Source organism: Dendrobates tinctorius, unplaced genomic scaffold (genome assembly GCF_039654945.1).
Source record: "Dendrobates tinctorius isolate UK_male_01 unplaced genomic scaffold, ASM3965494v1 ptg000060l, whole genome shotgun sequence".
Classification (NCBI taxonomy): Eukaryota; Metazoa; Chordata; class Amphibia; order Anura; family Dendrobatidae; genus Dendrobates; species Dendrobates tinctorius.
The window spans coordinates 8,967,336-8,989,891 of NW_027361728.1; the positions used below are offsets into that span (position 1 = coordinate 8,967,336).

The following is a 22,556-nucleotide window of genomic DNA, read 5'->3' on the forward strand; positions in this document are numbered from 1 at the left end:
ATGGTGGAGGGTACAAGGCATATATATTCTCAACTTGCAGGTATCATAAAGACTGATTTGAGGATGGTATTTTATTATTTTATTTTATTTATGAAGTCAGGATGCTTTTTTTTGGGGGGGCATCATCACTTCATGACACCAGGCCAGGGAATGGTAGAAGATGTAAAACTTTCTCATCTCTCCAGTCTGCATGCAAGAGTGGAGATAGTACAACCAAAATATTTAACATGACATGGTCAGTTATCAACCAGAGTGAAGGATGCTAACATTTATTAACAAACATATTTATACCATTTGGTCCTGCCATGCTACACGACCCACATCGGTTACGAAGAAATCCGCAAATTTGTCCCTCATTTGGGCAACTTCCACTGAAGACCGAAGAGGGTGCTGATTATAATCAGGCAAAGGGTTGGCAGCAGGTTCGTCCATATCAAAGTTCGGTGGCTCCTTTGCCATTACAAAGTTGTGCAGAACCACACATGCCTTCACAACCTCGTCCACAGTTTCCATTTTCAGGTTGATGGCGGTGCTAAGAATTCTCCATCTGCCCACTAAAATGCCAAAGGCGCACTCTACAGTCCGGCGTGCCCTTGTCAGCCTGTAATTGAAAATTTTCTTGGTGTGGTCCAAGGCACGGCTGGAGTACGGCTTTAGCAGGTTCTGGCACATCTGAAATGCCTCATCCCCAACTAAAACAAATGGCAGTGGTGGAGCATCAGTTTGGGGAAGAGGCTGTGCCTGTGGAAAATTAAAATGGTTGCTGTACAACCTCCGGCCCATATTGGAGTTCTTGAAAGTGTGCGAGTCGTTGCTCCTTCGGAAAGCCCCAATGTCCACCGCCACAAACCGGCAGTCAGCATCCGCTATCGCCATAAGGACTGTGGAAAAGTACTTCTTATAATTGAAGAACTCGGAGCCACTTCTTGCTGGTTTCGTGATTCGGATGTGCTTCCCATCCACGGCTCCTAGGCAGTTTGGAAAATTGCAGAGTTCCCAAAATTTTTCAGCTATTTGAAGCCACTTTTCGGTGGTGGGTAAGGGCAGATACTCCGGACAGAGAACTTCACACAGAGCCCTGCAGGTGTCGGCAACTATCCCGGATAAAGTGGAGATTCCCAGCCGGTACTGGAAATGCAGGGATGACAGACTCTCTCCAGTTGCCAGGAACCTGTCAATAAAAAAAAAAAAAAAAATTATATTTCTGTCTAGGGTATAAATAAAAACCCTGGAAATCAAAAGTACATGGGATATCTGTTTTGCATGATTTTTAAATAAAATATAGCAGAAAAACATTTTGCAAAGAATTTTGATTAGTAAATGAGAAAATCCAATGAGAAAAAAAAATTAGGGAAAAAAAAAGGTTCACTAAAAATGAAGCAACAAAATATTACCCCAAAAAAAAACAAAAACATTTTTTAAAAATCCAAATTAATTTAGGCACAACATTACACTCCATAAGGTGACGAGCAGTTTCAGTAAAAATGATGCAAAAAATTATTAACCAAAAACCAAAAATGTTAAAAAAAATAATTAATAAAAAAAAAACCAAACAATTTAGGCACAACATTACATACCATAAGGTGCCGAACAGTTTCACTAAAAATGATGCAAAAAAAATATTACCCAAAAAAATTTTTTTATAAAAAAAAAAAAAAAAAAAAAACACCAAAAATTTAAAAATAAAATAAAAATAAATAAATTTAGGCAAAAAATTACATACCGTAAGGTGACCAGGAGCCTTTCTTCCGGAGGAATGGCACGCCGAAGCTGAGTGTCCCGTCTCCGGATGATGCCTTCGACCATACCCAGCAAGTCCATGAAGCTCTCCTGGGACATCCGGATATAGTCTCCAAATTTCTGCGGGTTGACCTGGAGCTCGGTGTACAGCGTGTGATACGCTCCACGGCTTTCCCGGACTTCTATTATCGGATGCCTCCAAAAGCGACGCCGCTGCCATCTCTGGTGTCTCTCCCTCTCCCGCTGGCAAGCAAAGGCATACGCCTGAGACATCGCGATGTCAAGATCAAGCTTGAAACGGAAATTATCCATACGCATATCCATCATATCCACTGGCAAAGCAGCAAAATGTGAGGAATTCTGCTGTACAAGGTCTATAAAAAGACACTCCCACTGTTGTCCCATTTGTCCCATTGGTGAACTCTCTCTTGTTTGTTAAAAACAGTTTTTGAAATATCACACCTAAAAATGCATGCGCGTGAAAAACGCATGCGCAAGCCAAAAACGCATGAAAAACGCAAGCAACGCTGCGGTTTTTTAACGCATCAGCGTTCGCTTGCCGTAAAAAAAACGCAGCGTTGCTTGCGTTTTTCATGCGTTTTTCTTGCGCACGATGCGCTGCGCAAAAAAGCGCCAATGTGAAACTAGCCTAAGTCTATGAGTCTCAGAATGAGTCCGGAGCATGGCTGGACACGACAGAGAACAGTGACTGTCCAGCATTTCATGTACACACTATAAACACATCACTGGATGATAACTGAGGGGGCAATAAAAACCCCGGAGTGGTCTTTCTAGGCCCCAAATTTCAGTATTTGCCACAATTCTCCTGTGAAACTGTTGGAATATTTTGTCATAACTGTTAGGCTACTTTCAGATTTCCCTTTTGAAGCATCAGGCGCGATGCGGCGAAAAATGTAAACACCGGATCCAGCGCCTGTTGCCACTGGATCGGCTTTTTTCCCATAGACTTACATTATCGCCGCATCGCGCCTGATGGCCATGCGGCGTGTCCGGCTTTTGCCAGAAACGGCAAATAATGCCTGTCCGGCGTCTGCAAAAAAACGTTCCATGCAACGTTTTTTGACAGCGCCGGACAGCTTTTTTGCAGAGCGCATGCGCGAAGACTCTCTCTCTCTCCTGCACCGTCTCCGGCCTAAACAGATGATCCGACATGCTGCGGCTTCTACCGGATCAGGTTTGACAACTTTTCGCCGCAGCCCGCCGGATTTAAAATCTGGAAATCTGAAAGTTGCCTTAGCTGTGACTTCCGTACGCCAGTCTCGCCCAGCTGAGCCATCTTTATTACAGTGAACAAAGCTTCTTGGGAAAAAGTGTGGCCGACCAATTCATCCTTCAATCCTTGTGGGAACGGCCCCAGAAACGTACGGCGGGCGCATGGGAGGCGCGGGCGCATGGGAGGCGCTGCCACAGTCAGCACCATGCCTCGAATGAAATTGGCGCATTAGTCTCCAGTTCATTTTTCATTAGAAATGGCGAACAATGCACCACTGTAACGAGACAGACTAAATGTATTCGGAGTCTCAGAGCTGGAGATTTGTGAGAAATAATTAGCATGAAGTATTCCCCTTATATACAGTCACTGTCCAGCCTGAAGTGACTGGAGACCGTTTCACTAGTGATGTGGGTACGCCGAGGTCACAACTGACAACACACCTCTGACTTCCTGCGGGCCGGAACAATTATACCTAGGAACCTTGTGCGCGCTGTCGTGTATACCATGAGGAGCCCCATTGCGCCTGCGCCCTGTCCTATGCCGGAAGTGTTGCCAGTGACAGCTCTGCGTGCCCTTGTTTGGCCGCTTGGCTGGCTGTGCGGGAGCTGCTCCCCGGTCACACAGGATGTTGCGGGCGGCCTGGTGAGTAGCGGACGTTCCCGTCCTCCGGTACCGGCTCCATGTTGCCTGGCTCAGGTGTCTCATCCCCGCACGTGCGGTGCTGCCCCCGGGGCCAGTGACAGCTGACTGGACAGACTGCTTTATCGCACGAGCTTTCAGTACTTGTCATTGGAGCGGGGCGGGCCGGAAGTGCCAGGGACGTCTGTCACCTAGTGTAAATGGCCAGGTGGGAGTAGTAGTAGTGCAGACTGTCCCCACTGCAGATCAGACTAATCCTGTTACTCCAGGTCCATTATGACCTCCTGGATGATGGGGGTGATGCACTCTGGCTGATTACACTGCCTATATAAGATAAAGGCGGCTATATCCTATTAGTCACTTATGGCCTCCACCTTGTGCACACTATGAAGTGTCTCATACCCCCTGTGTGTAGATCCTGATACTGCATGGCCATCATTACCTCCTGGATGATGGGAGTGATGGCTGTGTGTCTGCTGCCCTCTGGCTGATTACACTCCCTATATAAGATAAAGGCGGCTATATCCTATTAGTCGCTTATGGCCTCCATCCTGTGCAGACTATGAAGTGTCTCGTTATCCTCTGTGTGTAGATCCTGATACTGCATGGCTATCATTATCTCCTGGATGATGGGAGTGATGGCTCTGCTGCCCTCCAGCTGACTACACTCCCTACATAAGATAAAGGCGGCTATATCCTACTGGTCGCTTATGGCCTCCACCCTGTGCAGACTCTCAGTAGCCCCTGTGTTCTGTATGGCAGTCAGACTCTATTATCACTTCTGTGAACCTTTAGCTGCAAAATATATAAAACCAGTGAACAGAGAATAAGTGTTAGAAAATGAATCCTAAAAGTCTGGAAAGTGCCCGCAGTGGGGAACACTCCTCATCCCGTCCTGCAGCCGAGCGGTGCCCATTGTGCATTCACAGTGCACCATCAGCTCGGTTTTCTCCAGGATGACACTCCTCACTTCAGGAATAGGAGCGCTGTAAATCTGTTGCACACGCATCGTATTTCCAGGGCTATTCCCAATGTCATACGTTCGTTATATCCACAGCATTTCCACAGGTCGTACGTAAATGTACAGTAGATGTGGTTCCTACCAATGAGATTTGAATGTGTGCCATACAGCTGTATAGCTGGTACAATGTGCTTTCCCACTGACTGTACACAAATGCATCTTAAAGGTGTTGTCTGGTGAAAAAAGAAGTAATCACGCATTTCAGGTAACAGGTAGAACTCGATGGCCTTGGGTCTTTTCACAGCGTAGCCTAAAAATGCTGTCTGGTTCGTAGTCGCTCACTGTGCCATCGCTGAGAAATCAAGCTTCAGAGCATCTAGGAACTGAGCTCCGAAGTGCAGTGCACCACATTGGCATGCCCACTACGCACTAACAGACTAATTGCTTCAGAGCATGATTTCGTATCATTGGATTACTACAAAACAGGTACGACTTTTATGCCACATTCGCACGTCGAGTATTTTCTCAGTGTTTTTCCTCAGTACCTGTAAGCCAAAACTAGGAAAGGAACAATCAGAGGAAAAGTATAATAGAAACACGTCACCTCTTCTGTATTTATCACCCACTCCTGGTTTTGGCTTACACATACTGATGTAAAATACTGACCCAATACTGAATGTGTGAATGTGGCCTTATTGTTATAATAGGATCTGTACAGTATATCACTCAGTAGTAAAATCTTCCTCACAGCTTGTGGGGCCGTAGTGCTGGAATTCCATGTGCAGTATAAAAAATCTATATGCAGGCATAATGCTTTTCAATTTGTATTAATGTTTATGTGAGTGTTTATGTGAGTATATATAACATTGTTCCTTCTCTTTTTTTTTTTTTTTTTTCTTCAGCATTGTGTGCAGGGGGGTGGTAAAGAAACATGTCATAAAAGAAGCCAAGTCTCCCCTCCAAGCCCTTCATCCTCGTAAAGATCATCATTTTTCTAGAGTGAACATTTTCCGGCCTTTACCCCCTTCATCAGTGCGATGCTACTCCTCTTTGTCTCGCTACCCACTGCGGAGGAGCAGGCTTTTGCCTGTGAATCTGGCTCTCCAAGCTCACCGCAATTTTTGGGTCGCAAGGTTGGCATCCAGGCTGTTAAAGCTCCGATATCTTGTATTAGGATCGGCTGTAGGTGGTGGATATACTGCTAAAAAGGTGTGTATGCTTTTCATCTTTCAGTGCTTGGATGAATTCACTATTCTATATTCTGATTTGTATAGGGCTCTCAGTCACTTAAATTGGCAGGGGGTATTGTGGTTAGGAAAAATCATTATCCACAGGATAAGTGATAGGTGATCTCTGGATGATTAATAGGGTCTTACCTCTAATGTTATGAACACAGAAAGATAAATGAAGTGAAGAGATGCATAGGGAGAAGTTCTGCCCATTACAGTGGGCCTTAAGGCCCCGTCTCACTTAGCGATCTCGGTAGCGAGATCGCTGCTGAGTCACAACTTTTGTGACGTAACAGCGATCTCACCAGCGAGATCGCTGTGTGTGACAGCGGTCAGCGAGCGGCCCCCCTGCCGGTATCGCTGATCGCTGGAAGAAACCTCTGGACATTTCTTTGGTCGCTGGTCTCCCGCTGGCCAGCACGCATCGCTGTGTGTGACAGGCGGGAGACCAGCGATCAGCTGTAAAAAATAGAATTAAAATAAAAAATATAGTTATTCTCACCTTCCGGCGTCCCGTTCAGCCATCCTGCCTCTCTCCACGCTCCGGTCCCAGTGATCCTTTGCACGAATGACCGCGAGACTTTGTTATCCCTCGAGACCGTGACATCTCGCAGTCATTCGTGCAAAGGATCACTGGGACCGGAGCGTTGAGAGAGACAGGATGGCTGAACGCGACGTCGGAAGGTGAGAATAACTATATTTTTTATTTTGATTCTATTTTTTACAGGGATAGCCAGCGATGCCGGGCGCTCGGCATCGCTGTGCTGATCTCTGGTGAAGCTGTCTGTGTGACAGCTCACCAGCGATCACATAGCGACTTCCTAGCGATCCTGACACCTTGATATCGGTGTCTGGATCGCTGGTAAGTCGCTTAGTGTGACGGGGCCTTTAGACATTCACAGAAGATTATTTTTTAACATTATGTCAGTTTAACATCTTCCTTTTATGTCACAGACATTGCTCCATATATAAACTTAATAAATATCCGCCTACAATTGTAGCACATCAGCACCCCATCATTCCATCAAAGCAGTCTTCAGCTTGGTGTGACGTCCGTCCGAGGATCTGGACTGCAGTAGGGACAGCACCCTGAGAAACCCAGAGACCCTTAACCCCTATACAGGGATCTGGAATTGTAGCAAGGCCCAGGGGGTGGCTGTCTGGTGGAGCAGTGTGCCAGAGCAGGACGGTCGCCAATAGGGAAGAAGGCGGGGAACCAAAAACGTAGTCAGAAACCGGGAGAGCAGCGGAGGTACAGAAACGGTAGGCATTGGTAGAGTCGACAGTCCAGGCCAAGGTCACAAAACGGGAGAGTGGCAAGGTACAAAAATGGCAGGCAGTAGCAGAGTCGAATATCCAGGCCAAGGTCACAAACCAGGAGAATGGCAGAGGTACAAAATCGTCAGGCAGTAGAGGAGTCAGAAATCCAGGCTGAGGTCAGAGTCAAACAATAGCAAATCACACAGTAGCACATAGGGGAACCAAGAATATATCCGGTGGCTTGCAAGACCAGTCCCAAGGTATTTGAGGGATCAGGTCATCCCTCACAGGCTCCCGGACTGATGATGTCATCAGGACCGCCCCCAGGACCAGGCCAGATGGTGATGCACCAACCCCTTCATGATTGACAGAGGAGCGGAGCCTGCGTCCATCAGATGCCTGCGCAGGAGCCCCTTCTCTGTCGCCGCCTTCACTCGGGGGCGAACCACGGCGCCTCCCAGTGGCCGAGGCAGGAACAGCAGGTCCCGAGTCTGACGGCGACGTGACAGTCTGGCGCCTCCTAGTGGCCGAGGCCGGGACAGCGGGCCCCCAGTCTGACGGCAACGTGACACTTTGTTTTTAGGCTTTGGATTAAACTTTTAAGTCACAACATAAAATTGATGCATCTTTTACAAATCATTACACTTGGTGCACAATTGGATGTATAGAGGAGCCTATATGTGTATAGTGCTAAGCGGCATGTTCGCAATGTGCCAGGTGTCTGTTATCAGAAATAACATTAGTATCTGAGTTCAATATTATTTATTTCATTTAATATCAAGATTTTGTTTGTAAATAAAAAATGTGATAATTGTCCCTGCAAGGAAATATTTTGTTTAATCAATTCTATTTGTAGAACTATCCGGACAAAAATTAAAGACTTTTCAGTCAAGACTCAACTTTCATCAGTCAGCTGGATGAGAGCGAGACTGCAAATAAAGCGCTATGCACAGGGCTGTGGAGTCGGAGTCCATTTTGGTGGAGTTGTAGTCAGTATAAATTCGTCAGACTCCTAAAATATATAGTAAATTTGGATTAGTAGTACAATGCAGGATGTACTGTACATTTTTTCATAAGAATTTGGGAAAGTTGTGAAATATCTTATAAATGTTTGTTCTGTTCCTGATGTAAGGATCTGTGCTCTTAGCAGAGATGAATCTGTGCTGCTCTTTATGTACATGCTCATTAGTGACCAGTGCTGTGGGGTCGGAGGTTTGGCTTACTGACTCCACAGCCCTGCTGTTCAGGAAAGCGTTCTCCGGCATAGCGGTGGACATCGTATAGTCTCACCCTGCGCTGTACTTGCAGTTTCTCTCTCTCTTTCAGCTGACCAATGCAGGTTGTGTTTTGACCGAAACGTCTCTAGTTTTTGTCTGGATATTTCTACAAATAAAATTGCATCCTTGTCACATTAATTTTTTTTTTACACATTGCGGATTTCGATCCTACTTGTGCACCACCCCAGCGAGAAGTGCCATATTTGTCTTTCTACAATTATATTTGTTAAGTGGTGCTTAGTAATGGACACACTACATAGCTTTAAAGAGCATTCGTCACCAGAATTCACAATACAAACCAGGGCTGTGGAGTCTGAGTCGGAGTCGTGGAGTCGGAGTCGGTGCTCATTTTGGTGGAGTCGGAGTTGGAGTCGGTATAAAATGGACCGACTCTGACTCCTAAAATATATAATAAATTGGGTACAGTAATTCAATGCAGGATGTGCTGAATATTTTTTCATAGGAGTTTGGGAAAGTTATGAAATGTCCTATAAATGGCTGTTATATTCCTGATCTAAGGCTACATTCACACACAGCGTTTTTCCTGTGTTTTTTGAGGATACGTTTTTCAGCTGCAATAGCTGATCATCTTTTCAAAAAACCGCATCACCTGAAAGGTTTTTGAGCTCATAGATAATGTTTTCAATAGCAAAAGCAGATTAGAAATCTGCTCTATCTATCCATTTATCCATATTTGTCTATCCATATCGTATCTGTACCAAAAAGAATGAAAACCGGGTAGTACACCAATATATATTCTGTTCTATCTAAATATCTTGATTATTGGATCATAAAAATGATTAAATGTCTGAGGTTCACATTGTACTACAATAAATTTTTCACTTAAATATAAGCAATATGTGTGGGAGTCGGAGTCGTGGAGTTGGAGTCGGTGTAAGGGAAATTGAGGAGTCGGAGTCGCAGGTTTGGCTTACCGACTCCACAGCCCTGATACAAACTGCATGTTTTAAATATTACATCTCTTAAAGCTGATGAGACTGGTGTACTGACTTTGAAAAATTGTCAAAATGGCTTTATGAACCTGATATTAAAATAAGAATTTAAGCTATAGCTGGACCCATAAAATATCAGGGAGGAAAACTGTAAAATAGGATTATAGCGCTTTTCTCAGTGTTGCATCCGGCCGAAGATATACATGTTAAAGTAAAACTCTGGTCAGACTTCCAGTTAGGTTTGCGTCACTCTTTCCCATGTGGCACCGTTTAGAACACTTTTGTTGCAGGCAAAACTATTGTGCTAAGATTAAAGGCAATTTCTGCCATGTGTATGACATGTATCTGTCACGACGGTCATGGAGTTCATGTTGCTAGTGTGAACATAGCCTAACAGTATGGCCCTTTCTGCGTTAATAAATGTAACGGTTTTACCAAAGAAATTGGTTTAAAGGGGTTGTCCACTTTCAGGGGAGTGGGCCCCAAATTGTGAAATGCCTAAAATAACCCTCTGTACTCAGAGTCCCTGCTAAGGTCAGCAGCTGTACAAGGGCTGCCGGCTCACGCCGCTGATCTCCGTTACGGACTAGAACAGTGAAGTGACTGCTGAAGCCAAAACAGCAGGATCGAAGCAGCGACGTGGAGGCGGTGCTGGCTGGACACAGGGAGGTTGAGTACCTGCTGAGCTTGTTTTAGGCATTTTACCCAGTTTGGGCACACTTTCCTAAAAGTGTACAATCCCTTTTAATTTGTAAAGTCTGACAGAACATGTAGGACAAGCTCTCTATAATATCTTGATATGATTTTATGGCTGTTGTGTTTTATTTGTGTTTCTCAACTTTATCTTTCAGACGTACGAGCAATGGAAAGATATGTTCCCAGATCTCAGTGAATACAAATGGGTTGTGCCGGATTTTATCTGGGAGTTGGATGAATATATTAATTTTGGTAGGTGATTTATGTCATCTTTTACAGCAAGAAGTGCTTTTTATAGGGAATACCAGTTGCAACCATTTGTGATTTAAGCAGTTATTCAGTGCGTATGTTGTTAGCACTGATTCTATTCATGTCATACATTCTTTTATATAAAAGCATAAGACCGCCGATTTGTGATTTCCATTTTTGTTAACCCCTTAACGACCATCGATACGCCTTTTAAAGGCTGCAGTTAAGGGTACTGAGTTCCTCAGTGCCACTTTTAAACGGTGCTGAGAAATAAGGTTATAAAGCCTCCCAGCATCAGAAAATCTTGGGGTCTCGGCTATGAGACCCTGGAGAACATGATCAGGGCCTGTTTTTATGATCCTCTGTCACATGATCGCCTTTATTCACTGAATAACATTGATCACACATTTTTTTTTTTTCTTTTAATTCTCTCTCCCCTGATATGATCTAGGGTTTTCTTGGGGTTGGGGGTAGAGCTGTGTTAGGGTTGGCGTTAGAATTGGCGGAGTTTCCACTGTTTAAGCACATCAGTGGGTCTCCAAACGTGACATGGTGCCCACCATTGATTCCGATTCCAGACAGTTATGCGTTCAGAAAGTCAAACAGTGCTCCCTCCCTTCTGAGCAATGCCATGCGCCCAAACAGTGGATTTCCCCCACATATTGGGTATCGGTGTACTCAGGAGAAATTGCACAGCAAATTTCGTGGTCTGTTTTCTTCTAATACCCTTGTGAAAATAAAAAACTTTGGGTCTAAAATAAATTTTTTGTGAAAAAAGTTAAATGGTAATTTTTCCTTCCACATTGCTTTAGTTATTATGAAGCACCTAAAGGGTTAATAAACTTCTTGAATGTGGTTTTGAGCACCTTGAGGGGTGAAGTTTTTAGAATGGTTTCACTTTTGGGTATTTTCTGTCATATTGACCCCTTAAAGTTACTTCAAATGTGAGGTGGTCCCTAAAAAATGGTTTTGTAAATTTTGTTGGAAAAATGAGAAATCGCTGGTCAACTTTTAACCCTCATAACTTCCTAACAAAAAATAATGGTCTTCAAAATAGTGATGATGTAAAGTAGACATGTGGGAAATGTTATTTATTAACTATTTTTTTGTGACAACCTTCTGATTTAAGGGCATAAGAATTAAAAGTTTGAAAATTACGTCAATTTTGAAATACTCGCCAAATTTTTGATATTTTCACAAATAAACGCAAGTCATATCGAACAAATGTTACAAGTATTATGAAGTACAATGTGCCACAAGAAAACATTCTCAGAATCACCGGGATCCATTGAAGAATTCCAGAGTTATTACTACATTAAGTGATCCTGGTCAGATTTCAATAATTTGGCCTTGGCATTAAGGTAAAAATTGGCTCTGTCACTCAGGGGTTACACCACAATCACAACAGAGAGTTCATCAACCCATGTATCATTTTAATCGGTGTATCAGAGCCAACTTAGGGTATGTGCACACAATGCGGATTTGGCCCTGGGGATCCGCAGCAGATTTCCTAGTGATTTACAGTACAATGTTAATCTATGGAAAATAAAAACTGTTGTGCAAATGCTGCGGAAAAATCTGCGCGGAAACGCAGCGGTTTAATTTGTGCAGCATGTAAATTCTTTGTTCGGATTCCGCAGTGGTTTTACACCCATTCCATTATAGGAATTTGCAGGTTTAAAAACGCAGGCCAAATCCACAATAAATCGGCAGGAAAAAAGCTCAGATTTTGACCTGCGGATTCTGCCAAAATAAGCAGATTCTGCGCGTAAAATTCCGCACACGAATCCGCAACGTGTTCACTTACCCTTAAGGCCCCGTCTCACATAGCGAGATCGCTGATGTGTCACCGATTTTGTGACACAACAGCGATCTCGCTACATGTGACACACAGCGGCGACCGGCCCCCCCCGCTGGATATGGCTGATCGTGCTCGAATGTCCTAGACCATTTTTTCATCGTTGGCATCCCGCTTGCCAGCACGCATCACTGTGTTTGACGCCGACGAGCGACCTCGTTTCTCGACGCAGAACTCAGGGACGCAGGCTGGAATTGTTCAGAATAGATGCTATGCGACAACGCACCAGCGATCCTTAGCAGGTCGTATTGTTGACGGGATCGCTGGTGCGTCGTTGAAGAGATCTGCCTGTTTGGCAGCTTACTAGCGACCATGTAGCGACGCACCAGCAATCCCTACCAGGTCGTTGTCATAATCGCTGGTGCGTCGCTATGTGAAACGGGACCCTTAGTGTCTATAGTTTACTTTGCAAAATCCTGATAACAGGTTAGCTTTAAGCTTGAGGTGTAACAACATAGTTAGCGTATACATCACTAAACTACACCAAAAACGATTTTCCATCCACCAAATGTGTGCTCTCAGGACTTTGTCCAAGACTTTAACTCCATTTTGTCAAAATGTTCCCTAAAGTAAATTAATTTAATTACTAAGCATGAAATCACCTGATTCAAAGGAATGCAATAAAAAAATTCACCAAAAAAAAAAAATCAATTCAGAAAATGAAAACTGATCTACATTTTCAAAAATAGCAACGTCTGAATGAGTCTGGAAACTTCAATTACATTGGCATGTAAAAGTTTTAGCACCCCTGGTCAAAACTACTTTTATTTTGAACGGTTTGCTTAGTTCACTCTAGGTGTTTTTATAATTTTTTTGCAAGAAAAATAAGGGAAGTATAAGTTCACACTAGGCATTTTTCCAGCATTTTTTTTTCTGCCACAAGACCTGATCTCTTGGTAAGAAAGAAGCTGCAGAAAACATGTTTGTGCTGTGTTTTTGGCATGCTAGATTTGTCTCTTGTGCATACTGATAAAGTTTACTGTTGAAAAAAAGTCCTATTTTATAGTACCAGGTTTTGGCACAAAAAAAACAGGCAAAACCTGATACCTGCGTTTTGGGTGCTTTTTTCAGCGTTTTTTCACCACCCATTCATTTCAATGGATGAAAAATGCTGAAACAAGGGACATGCTCCTTTGTGCAAAAAGCCATGCAAAACACAAAATCCTGATGATAAAAAACTGTGTGCATCAGATTTCTGAAATCTCATAGACTTTGCTGGTACTATAAAACGTAGCTGAAAATTTGCATAAAAAAGCTGAAAAAGCGCCTGGTGTTAACTTAACTTGCCCTACCCTTATTCAAAGGCTTAAAGTTAAAGATGACAATTTCCTTTGTATTTTAGGCTATATAGTCATCTTTTACATTTTAAAATTACAAAAAGAAGAATGGTTAAATGCAAAAGTTTGGGCACCGTTGGAGATTTATGTACTCGGATAACTTTGACCAGGGTTTCAGACCTTAGCCTGTTAGGGTTATGGCTTGTTCACTTTCATCGTTAGGAAAGGCCAGGTGATACAAATTTTCCAGCTTTATAACAACCCAGCCTCCTATAACCGTGTGCCAAAAACAGCAGCGATGGGTTCTAAGCAGCTGCTTAGCACTCTGAAAATGGTGGAGACCCAAAAACAGGAGAAGGCTATAAGGAGATAGTGAAGTGTTTGCAAGTTGTCCTTTCCTCAATTTGAAATGTAATTTAGAAATGGCAGTTAACTGGAACAGAGAAGGCTAACGTCTGGAAGACCAGGCAAAATTTCAGTGACAGCTGCTCGTAGGATTGCTAGAGAGGCAAGTCAGAAGTCAAAACACCTGCTTAACTGAAAAAGACCTTCAGAACGATTTAGCAGACTCTGGAGTTGTGGTACATTGTTCTACTGCTAAGAGACACCTGCACAAATATGGCTTTCATGAAGGAGTCATCAGAAAAAAACCTCTCCATAAAATGCAGTGTCAGAAGTATGAAAAAAAAACATCTAATCAAGCCTGATGCATTTTGGAAACAAGTCCTGGTCACCAATGAGGTAAAAATAGAATTCTTTGGCCACAATGACCAAAGGTGTGTGTAGAGAAAAATGGGCACAGAATTTCAGGAAAAGAACATCTCGACAACCATTAAGCATGGGGGTGGATCAATCTTGCTTTGGGGTTATGTTGCAACCAATGTAAATGGGAACATTTCATGTGTAAAGGGAATAATGGATTCAATGAAGTTTAACAAATTCTTGATGCAAACAAAACACTCTGTAAAAATGCTGGATGGCTTCTACAGATTTATGATTATTTTTGTTTGCCCATTATTTATGTATATTGTGCTTGTTAATTTTTTTTCAATAAAAATATACCCTTTTATTAAGTAGCATGGACTCTGGTTTCTCTTTGCTTTGGCTTGTAATCGAGTTGCTACTACTCTCTTTCTGGGCATAATGTAATAATATATGTGTATATATAACAAAATGTTCTATTGGACAATTTTTAGGATCCTGAACACACGTCAAAATCCACAATAGACTTCCTCAAAAGGCACAAGCTAAAGGTTTTACAATGGTCCTCACAATCCCCTCATCTGAACATTATTGAAAATCTGTGGTTAGACCTGAAAATAGCAGTGAAATGTAAGATGACCCAGGAATCTCACAGAACAGGAAGAATTTTCCAAGGAAGAATGGATGAAAATCCCTCCAACAAGAATTGAAAGACTTTTGGCTGGCTGCAAAAAGCTTTTACAAGGGGTGATACTTTCAATAGGGGTGCTACTAGGTACTAACCATGCAGGGTGTAATTTTGACCAAGGATGCCCATATTTTTACATACCACTGTATGTGTAGACCAAAAAGGAAACCTTCCAAAGAGAGCTCTCAAAAGGCAGGAAACGTAAAAGGGGATCAAATTCTGCAAACACGACGTTTGGTCTGAGAAGTCACAAATAGAAACGCTGAATCTGGGCATCCTGAATTTGTCATCCGAGACGCTCACTCCTGAACAATTAGAAATTTTAACTCTTTGACTTTAATTTGCCCCCTCAAATAATTTTGACGTTTTCTAATGATTAAGGATATCAATACATTTGTTTGGTTACTGACTAAATATACATTTCTTTTAAGAACAAGGTGAAATTTCATCATCATTTCTTGAAATGAAAATGAGTATGCCTTTGTTAAAGTCAAGGAGAAAAGCACACTTTCTCGTTCCCCCATGACGGCACCACGGAGAGAGGGGATCCGCCCCACGGGGATAGGAAACCTACCGATAAAAAGGCGGTACCTCTCTCCCGCATCAGTTGGTTTCCTGTCCCCATAAGGGAACCTATATACTTACCGGATGCCAGGGCCGACCAGTCTGGTGGATGGCAGCGGGAGCCCCCTGTCCCAGCTGGGGCGGTTACCCGAGGCGCCACCTCTGGGGTCAGCGGGCCTCCAGGGTGTGCGGGGGGGAGAGACGGCAGCAGGAGATCCGTCCTCCCTCAGGATGGCGTCCTTCCATGGCGGCCGGAAGCGGCCCTGGGCCGGAGCAGGTACAGGGGTGGGAGTGCGCCAGTGGGCGCAGGTATCCCCTCGCGGGCCGGCAGCCGGGGGAGACGCTGCCACCGCGCAGGACACCGTTGGCACCGGCGGTGGGGCGGCAGAGGCCGGGCTGCCACCCGCGCAATGCACCTCTGTGAAAGCCGGCAGTGCGCACGCGCGGGGCGGCAGGAGGAGACGCCGCCGTCCGTGCAATGCACCACTGGGTGCGACAGTGGGGCGTACGCGCGGAGGGCGGGTCGTCGCGAACCAGCTGGGGCGCGCCTACAAAAAAAAAAAAAAAATTTTCCTTTGTGGAACTCTCCCTCACGTGGCTTAAAAGCGCACAGGGGGCATAGCGTGGCCTGTAACCTAGAGCCATGAGTACGGAGCCAGAAGAGCAGCAGCTGCTGGACATGTCTTCAGACACAGGACACCAGCAGCAACCACGGAAGTCACTGCAGCAGCACCGGAAGAAGGAAACGAAGGAGCAGTCACTACGACACGGCAGCAGTAGCCGTTCGGAGTCCCGACGCAGCAAGGAGTCCAGGGGGGCAGGAGCCCCAAAGGACAAGCCACGTACAGATCCGGGGCCCACGTCTGATTTGGTATCCTTCTTCGGGCTGACGGATAAGTGGACTACGTGAACGTATATGCTGTATTTAGGGCCTGTCCTCCTCTCATAGGGGAAGAAGTGCACACAGAAGTCCAACCACAAGATCTGCCCACTTTTTAAGGAGGAACTCCCCCACGCGTGGGAAAAAAGGATCTGCCAGTCCTGCATTGAACATACAATATGCAAGGAATCCCCAGGGTTCGCGCCTGACCTTAGAGCCCTAATTGCCCACCAGGTAGAGAACACCGTCAAAACCCTTCAAGGAAAAAACAAAAAACATAATAAACCCAAGAGAAAGGAACCCGAGTCAGATCCTAGAGGAAGGGAAAGCGGATCTTCTTCATCAGACACAGCCCGTCGTCCGGCTCCTCGTCGTTTGAGGACGAAGGTCACAGCTGCTTCCCTATCTAAGATAACTTAATAAAGGCTATCAGAACTACAATGGGGCTAGTAGACACCAGGCCTAAAAGGACTATCCAGGACACCATGTTTAGTGGGTTGGAGCAGAAGAAAAGGAGGTCATTTCCCATGAACGGTAAAATCCAGGCGCTCATACAGAGGGAATGGAAAAGGCCAGAGAAGAAAGGCCTCCTAGCACCAAAAAGGAAATACCCATTTGAAGAGCCAAGCTGCTCGTTTTGGGATAAGGCACCAAAAGTGGATATAGCTATAGTAAAGACCTCGAAAAAGTTTTCTCTACCTTTCGAGGACATGAGGACACTGAAAGACCCTATGGATAAAAAAAACGGATGTATTCCTAAAAGGAGCCTGGGAGGCAGCCGGAGGTGGACTAAAACCCGCTATAGCTGCCACTTGCACAGCCAGAGCCCTGATGGTGTGGCTGGTCCAGCTGGATGACCAACTAAGGAACAAAACGCCAAGGGGAGCAATCCTGGACTCCGTCCCATTAATGAGAGGAGCAGCGGCATTTCTAGCGGACGCATCCGCGGACTCAATCAGGTTGACAGCCAGAGCAGCCTCATTTTCGAACGCAGCACGAAGGGCTCTATGGCTCAAGTGCTGGACGGGAGACCTGCAAACAAAAACAAAGTTGTGCTCCATCCCCTTTGAAGGGGAATTCCTTTTCGGGCCTACACTGGATGATATTCATGAGAAAACGGGGGATAAGAAGAAGTCTTTCCCTAACCCATCAAATTTCCCCTTCAAACATTTTCGGAGCAGGAAATTTATCCAGAGGAAGCCGCCTAAAAACTCCCAGGACAAGTGGGAAGACAGAAGAAGCAAAGGGAAGGGGTTCATGTTCGGGAAACCGGCAGACAAGAAGCAATCCCAATGAAGGTGTCTCCCAGGTAGGAGGAAGATTGAGCTTCTTCTTCCCGACCTGGGAAAAGATATCAAGCAGTTCCTGGATACTAAGCATCGTAGAAACAGGTCTCATACTAAAATTCCACACCTCACCCAAACCCTATCGAGGCAGTCGATAGAAGAGCAAGTTGCAGTACAACGGGAGATTCAGTCCCTGGTGGAGAAAGCGGTGTTGCAGGAGGTTCCCCACCAAGAAAAAGGAGGTTTCTACTCCCCTATCTTCTTGCGGAAGAAACCGGATGGGACATTCAGGACAATAGTAAACCTAAAAAAGTTAAACAAATGCCTAGTGATTCCTCCATTCAAGATGGAGACAATAAAGTCTGCAGTAAAGATTTTGTTTCCAGCTTGTTACATGGCAGTACTCGACTTAAAAGACGCGTACTATCACGTCCCCATACACTCGGACTACCGCCGGTTTCTCAGAATAGCAGTCACGTAACGGGGAGAGATAAAGCATTATCAATTCAAAGCCCTTCCATTCGAGCTGGCCATTGCCCCGAGAGTATTCACGAAAGTCATATCGGAGGTTATGGTGCACTTGAGAGAACAGGACATCCGAATAGTCCCATACTTGGACGACTTCCTAATAGTAGGCAACTCCCCCGATCATTGCAGAGACCAATTGAACCAGACTATGGAATCTTTGTCCAACCTAGGTTGGCTGCTGAACCTACCGAAATCTCGGTTAATTCCGAGCCAGGTGCAGGAATATTTGGGCATAACCATAGATTCCGTCAGGCAGGAGTGCCGCCTTCCCGAATGGAAAAGGTTACACATAGAGCAGCTAGCAACAGGAGCAATAACACGGACACTGACACTCAGGAAGGCCATGTCCTTGCTCGGCTCAATGACAGCCTGCCTATCAGCGGTCCAGTGGGCCCAAGCTCATACAAGAAATCTCCAGTGGGAGATACTAGAGGCAGAAATTTCTCTTGACGGGAATTTAGAAGGGCAGTTAAACATCTCACCTGTAACAGCTCGCTTTCTACAGTGGTGGACGCAACCATCCAACCTATCCAGGGGGGTTCCTTGGGTAATACCGGTCTCTCAGATTCTTACTATGGACGCAAGCCCCAGGGGGTGGGGGGCTCACTCGGACAACCAGATAGCACAAGGAGCCTGGACAGAAAACTAAAGGACAGCCTCCTCGAATGTGAACTAGATGGACGTAAGGTCTTCCTTCAGCCTTCAAACTATGTTACTATGTTATGTTATGAAGGAGCTATTAGTGATGAAGCGCGCCCTCCTGTTTTTTCTAAATCCCCTCAAAGGCCACCATGTAAGGGTGTTTTCCGACAACAGCACTGTAGTTGCTTACTTGAATCATCAGGGGGGCACGAGATCCCGTACCCTTAAGGAAGTAACAAAGTCAATTTTCCACTTGGCAGAAGGAAATCTAGCTCACTACCGGCGTTACACATAAAAGGGGCAGATTATGTGATGGCGGACTTTTTAAGTCGCACACAGCTAAGGCAGGGCGAATGGGAGCTGAACCAGGAAGTTTTCAACCACATCACAAAGCTATGGGGGATACCCAACATAGACTTATTCGCCAACAAAACGAATCGGAAAGTGAAAACATTCTGTTCCATAAACCCATCCGGGGACCCGGTAGCCCTGGACGCCCTTATGATCCCCTGGCACTTTCCCCTGACATATGCGTTCCCACCAATAGCTTTAATTCCATCAGTTCTGAGGAAGATTTGGGAGGACAAAGCAAGGGTAATAATAGCCCCCTTCTGGCCGAGAAGGACGTGGTCCTCTTGGCTGAGGAGAATGTCCATCTTCGATCCTTGGGTCCTCCCGGATATCCCGAACTTACTCTCCCAGGGCCCAGTACTGCACCCTCAGGTGGAGAACCTACATATGACGGCCTGGAATTTGAAAGGGCTCTATTAAACAACAGAGGCTTCTCCCAAAATTTAGTATTCACGCTACTGCGAAGTAGGAAGTCGATAACCACTAAACAGTACGGGAGGGTCTGGAGGAAATTCCTTTCAGTGTCAAAGGCTAGTCCAAAGGGGAAGGTACCCATATCAAAGATCTTAGAATTCCTACAAAGAGGGTTAGAGCAAGGCCTAGCTACCAGCACACTAAAGGTTCAAGTGGCAGCCCTGGGGGCCCTATACAACTGTGACTTGGCAGGGAATCGTTGGGTGTCCAAGTTCATTAAGGCAGTCAGTAGATCCAGGCCCGTGTCTTCCCTAAACACCCCTCCCTGGGATCTAAACTTAGTACTCTCAGCCCTGACCAAGCCTCCCTTTGAGCCTTTGCAGAGGGCACCACTAAAATTAATGTCTATCAAGACCTCCCTCCTGGTAGCCCTCATATCGGCCCGTAGAATTAGCGACATCCAGGCCCTGTCAGCCTTTCCTCCATTCACACAGATCCTGGATGACAGGATGGTACTTAGAACAGACCCAGCATATCTGCCGAAGGTAGCATCCCGATTCCATCGAACCCAGGAAATCTCCCTCCCCTCCTTTTTCCCCAATCCCAAAAACAAGGGAGAAGAAGCTCTACACACATTAGATGTCAGGAGATGCCTAATGGAATACCTAGCGGCAACCAGGAGTGTAGAAAGGATAGGGCTCTTTTTGTCTGCTTCCAGGGGCCAAAGAAAGGGCGAAAGGCTTCAGAGAGCACACTGGCGAGGAGGATAAGGGATGCCATCACCTTGTCGTACTCGTCAGAAGGCGCGGACATCCCAGGCAGAATAACGGCCCATTCCACAAGAGCGGTGTCAACGTCCTGGGTGGAGAGAGCAGGTGTCTCCATTGAGCAGATATGTAGAGCCGCTACTTGGTCCTCTCCTTCAATCTTCTTTAACCACTATCGGCTGGACCTAGCCACCTCCTCAGATCTAACCTTTGGTAGAAGGGTGCTGGAGGCAGTGGTCCCCCCTAATAGATAGTCTCTGCAATTCTCTCCGTGGTGCCGTCATGGGGGAAGGAGAAAATCGTAGTTACTTACCGATAACGGTATTTCTCCGATCCCATGACTGCACCCGTATATTCCCTCCCTACACGCGTGGGGTGCGCACTTATTGTAAATATAGTTTAGTCAGAAAGTCACGTGGTGTCTCCTCTATGCAGTTTAATAAATATAGAAATTCCTTTTTTTTTTTTTTTTGTATATAAAAGTGTTGTGTTTGTATTAGGCTGAAGGTCCATTAATGCTCTGTAAAACAACTGATGCAGGAGAGAGGTACCGCCTTTTATCGGTAGGTTTCCTGTCCCCGTGAGGCGGATCCCCTCTCTCCGTGGTACCGTCATGGGATCGGAGAAATACAGTTATCGGTAAGTAACTACGACTTTTGTCTGTAACATTTGGAAACTACAAATAATAATGGATGTAACAAATTAAAGTTAAAATTTTAGTACCAAAAATCCATTTGTCTGTCCTATTGACTCCTGGACTCCAGTTAGACTGTTTTTACCTACTAGTTGAGAATTATGTGCAAAAGTTGAATTGTAAGCCAGTAATAGGAGCCGTCTTTGTAACAACAAGGCTCATAAACAAAAAAAAAAAAGAGCCCTTCATATACTTTAAAAAAGAATGGAATATTGTTGTTAAAATGTAAGATAAAGGATGATAGAAGTAGAGTGGGTGACACCAGTGCTGTCCCTTAACCCCTTCATGACCCAGCCTATTTTGACCTTAATGACCTGGCCATTTTTTGCAATTCTGACCAGTGTCCCTTTATGAGGTAATAACTCTGGAACGCTTCAACGCATCTTAGCGATTCTGAGATTTTGTTTTTTCGTGACATATTGGGCTTCATGTTAGTGGTAAGCTTAGGTCGATAATTTTTGCGTTTATTTGTGAAAAAAACAGAAATTTGGCGAAAATTTTGAAAATTTCGCAATTTTCTAATTTTGAATTTTTATTCTGTTAAACCAGAGAGTGATGTGACACAAAATAGTTACTAAATAACATTTCCCACATGTCTACATTACAGCATCACAATTTTGGAAACAATTTTTTTTTTGTTAGGAAGTTATAAGGGTTAAAAGTTGACCAGCGATTTCTCATTTTTACAACAATATTTACAAAACCATTTTTTTTAGGGACCACCTCACATTTGAAGTCACTTTGAGGGGTCTATATGGCAGAAAATACCCAAAAGTGACACCATTCTAAAAACTGCACCCCTCAAGCTACTCAAAACTACATTCTAGGAGATTATTAACCCTTCATGTGCTTCACAGGAACTAAAGCAACGTGGAAGGAAAAAATGGACATTTTATTTTTTGCACCACAAATTTTCTTTTATCATTAATTTTTTTCATTTTCACATGGGCTACAGGATAAAATGGATCCTAAAATTTGTTGGGCAATTTCTCCTGAGTACACCGATACCTCATAAACCACTGTTTGGGCGCACGGCAGGGCTCGGAAGGGAAGGAGCACATTTGACTTTTTGAATGGAAAATATGCTGGAATATTTAGCGCTTGCCATGTCGCGTTTGGAGAGTCGCTGTGCGCCTAAGCACTGGAGCTTCCCCACAAGTGACCCCATTTTGGAAACTAGACCACCCAAGAAACTTATCTAGATGCATAGTGATCACTTTGAACCCACAGGTGCTTCACAAATGGATCCGTAAAAAAAAAGTACTTTTTTTTCACAAAAATTATCTTTTAGCCTCAGTTTTTTCATTTTCACGTGGGCAACAGGATAAAATGGATCCTAAAATTTGTTGGACAATTTCTCCTGAGTATTCCAATACCTCATGTGGTCATAAACCACTGTTTGGGCGCACGGCAGGGCCCGGAAGGGAAGGAGCACCATTTGACTTTTTGAATGGAAAATTCGCTCCAATCGTTATCGGACACCATGTCGCGTTTGGAGAGCCCCTGTGTACCTAAACATTGGAGCTCCCCCACAAGTGACACCATTTTGGAAACTAGACCCCTTAAGGAACTTATCTAGATGTGTAGGGAGCACTTTGAACCCCCAAGTGCTTCACAAAAGTTTATAACGTAGAGCAGTGAAAATAGAAAATAATTTTTTTTCCTCA

The 22,556-nt window shown here is 44.7% G+C and overlaps 1 protein-coding gene and 1 long non-coding RNA gene across 14 annotated transcripts in view; one reads left to right on the forward strand and one right to left on the reverse strand.

The window, feature by feature from the left end:
- LOC141092491 (uncharacterized) overlaps window positions 1-3,548 on the reverse strand; it is a 28,696-nt gene extending 25,148 nt beyond the window's left edge. Inside the window, exon 1 of the long non-coding RNA XR_012232814.1 lies at window positions 3,415-3,548. This is a non-coding gene — a long non-coding RNA (uncharacterized lncRNA). The remainder of the gene's footprint in view (window positions 1-3,414) is intronic.
- OPA1 (OPA1 mitochondrial dynamin like GTPase) overlaps window positions 3,480-22,556 on the forward strand; it is a 165,440-nt gene continuing 146,363 nt past the window's right edge. For all 13 annotated transcript variants that reach the window (XM_073578662.1, XM_073578663.1, XM_073578668.1 and 10 more), the window contains exons 1-3: window positions 3,480-3,616; window positions 5,477-5,783; window positions 10,145-10,241. In XM_073578662.1, the coding sequence (XP_073434763.1) occupies window positions 3,600-3,616; window positions 5,477-5,783; window positions 10,145-10,241 (421 nt within the window). In that variant the 5' untranslated portion in view covers window positions 3,480-3,599. The remainder of the gene's footprint in view (window positions 3,617-5,476; window positions 5,784-10,144; window positions 10,242-22,556) is intronic.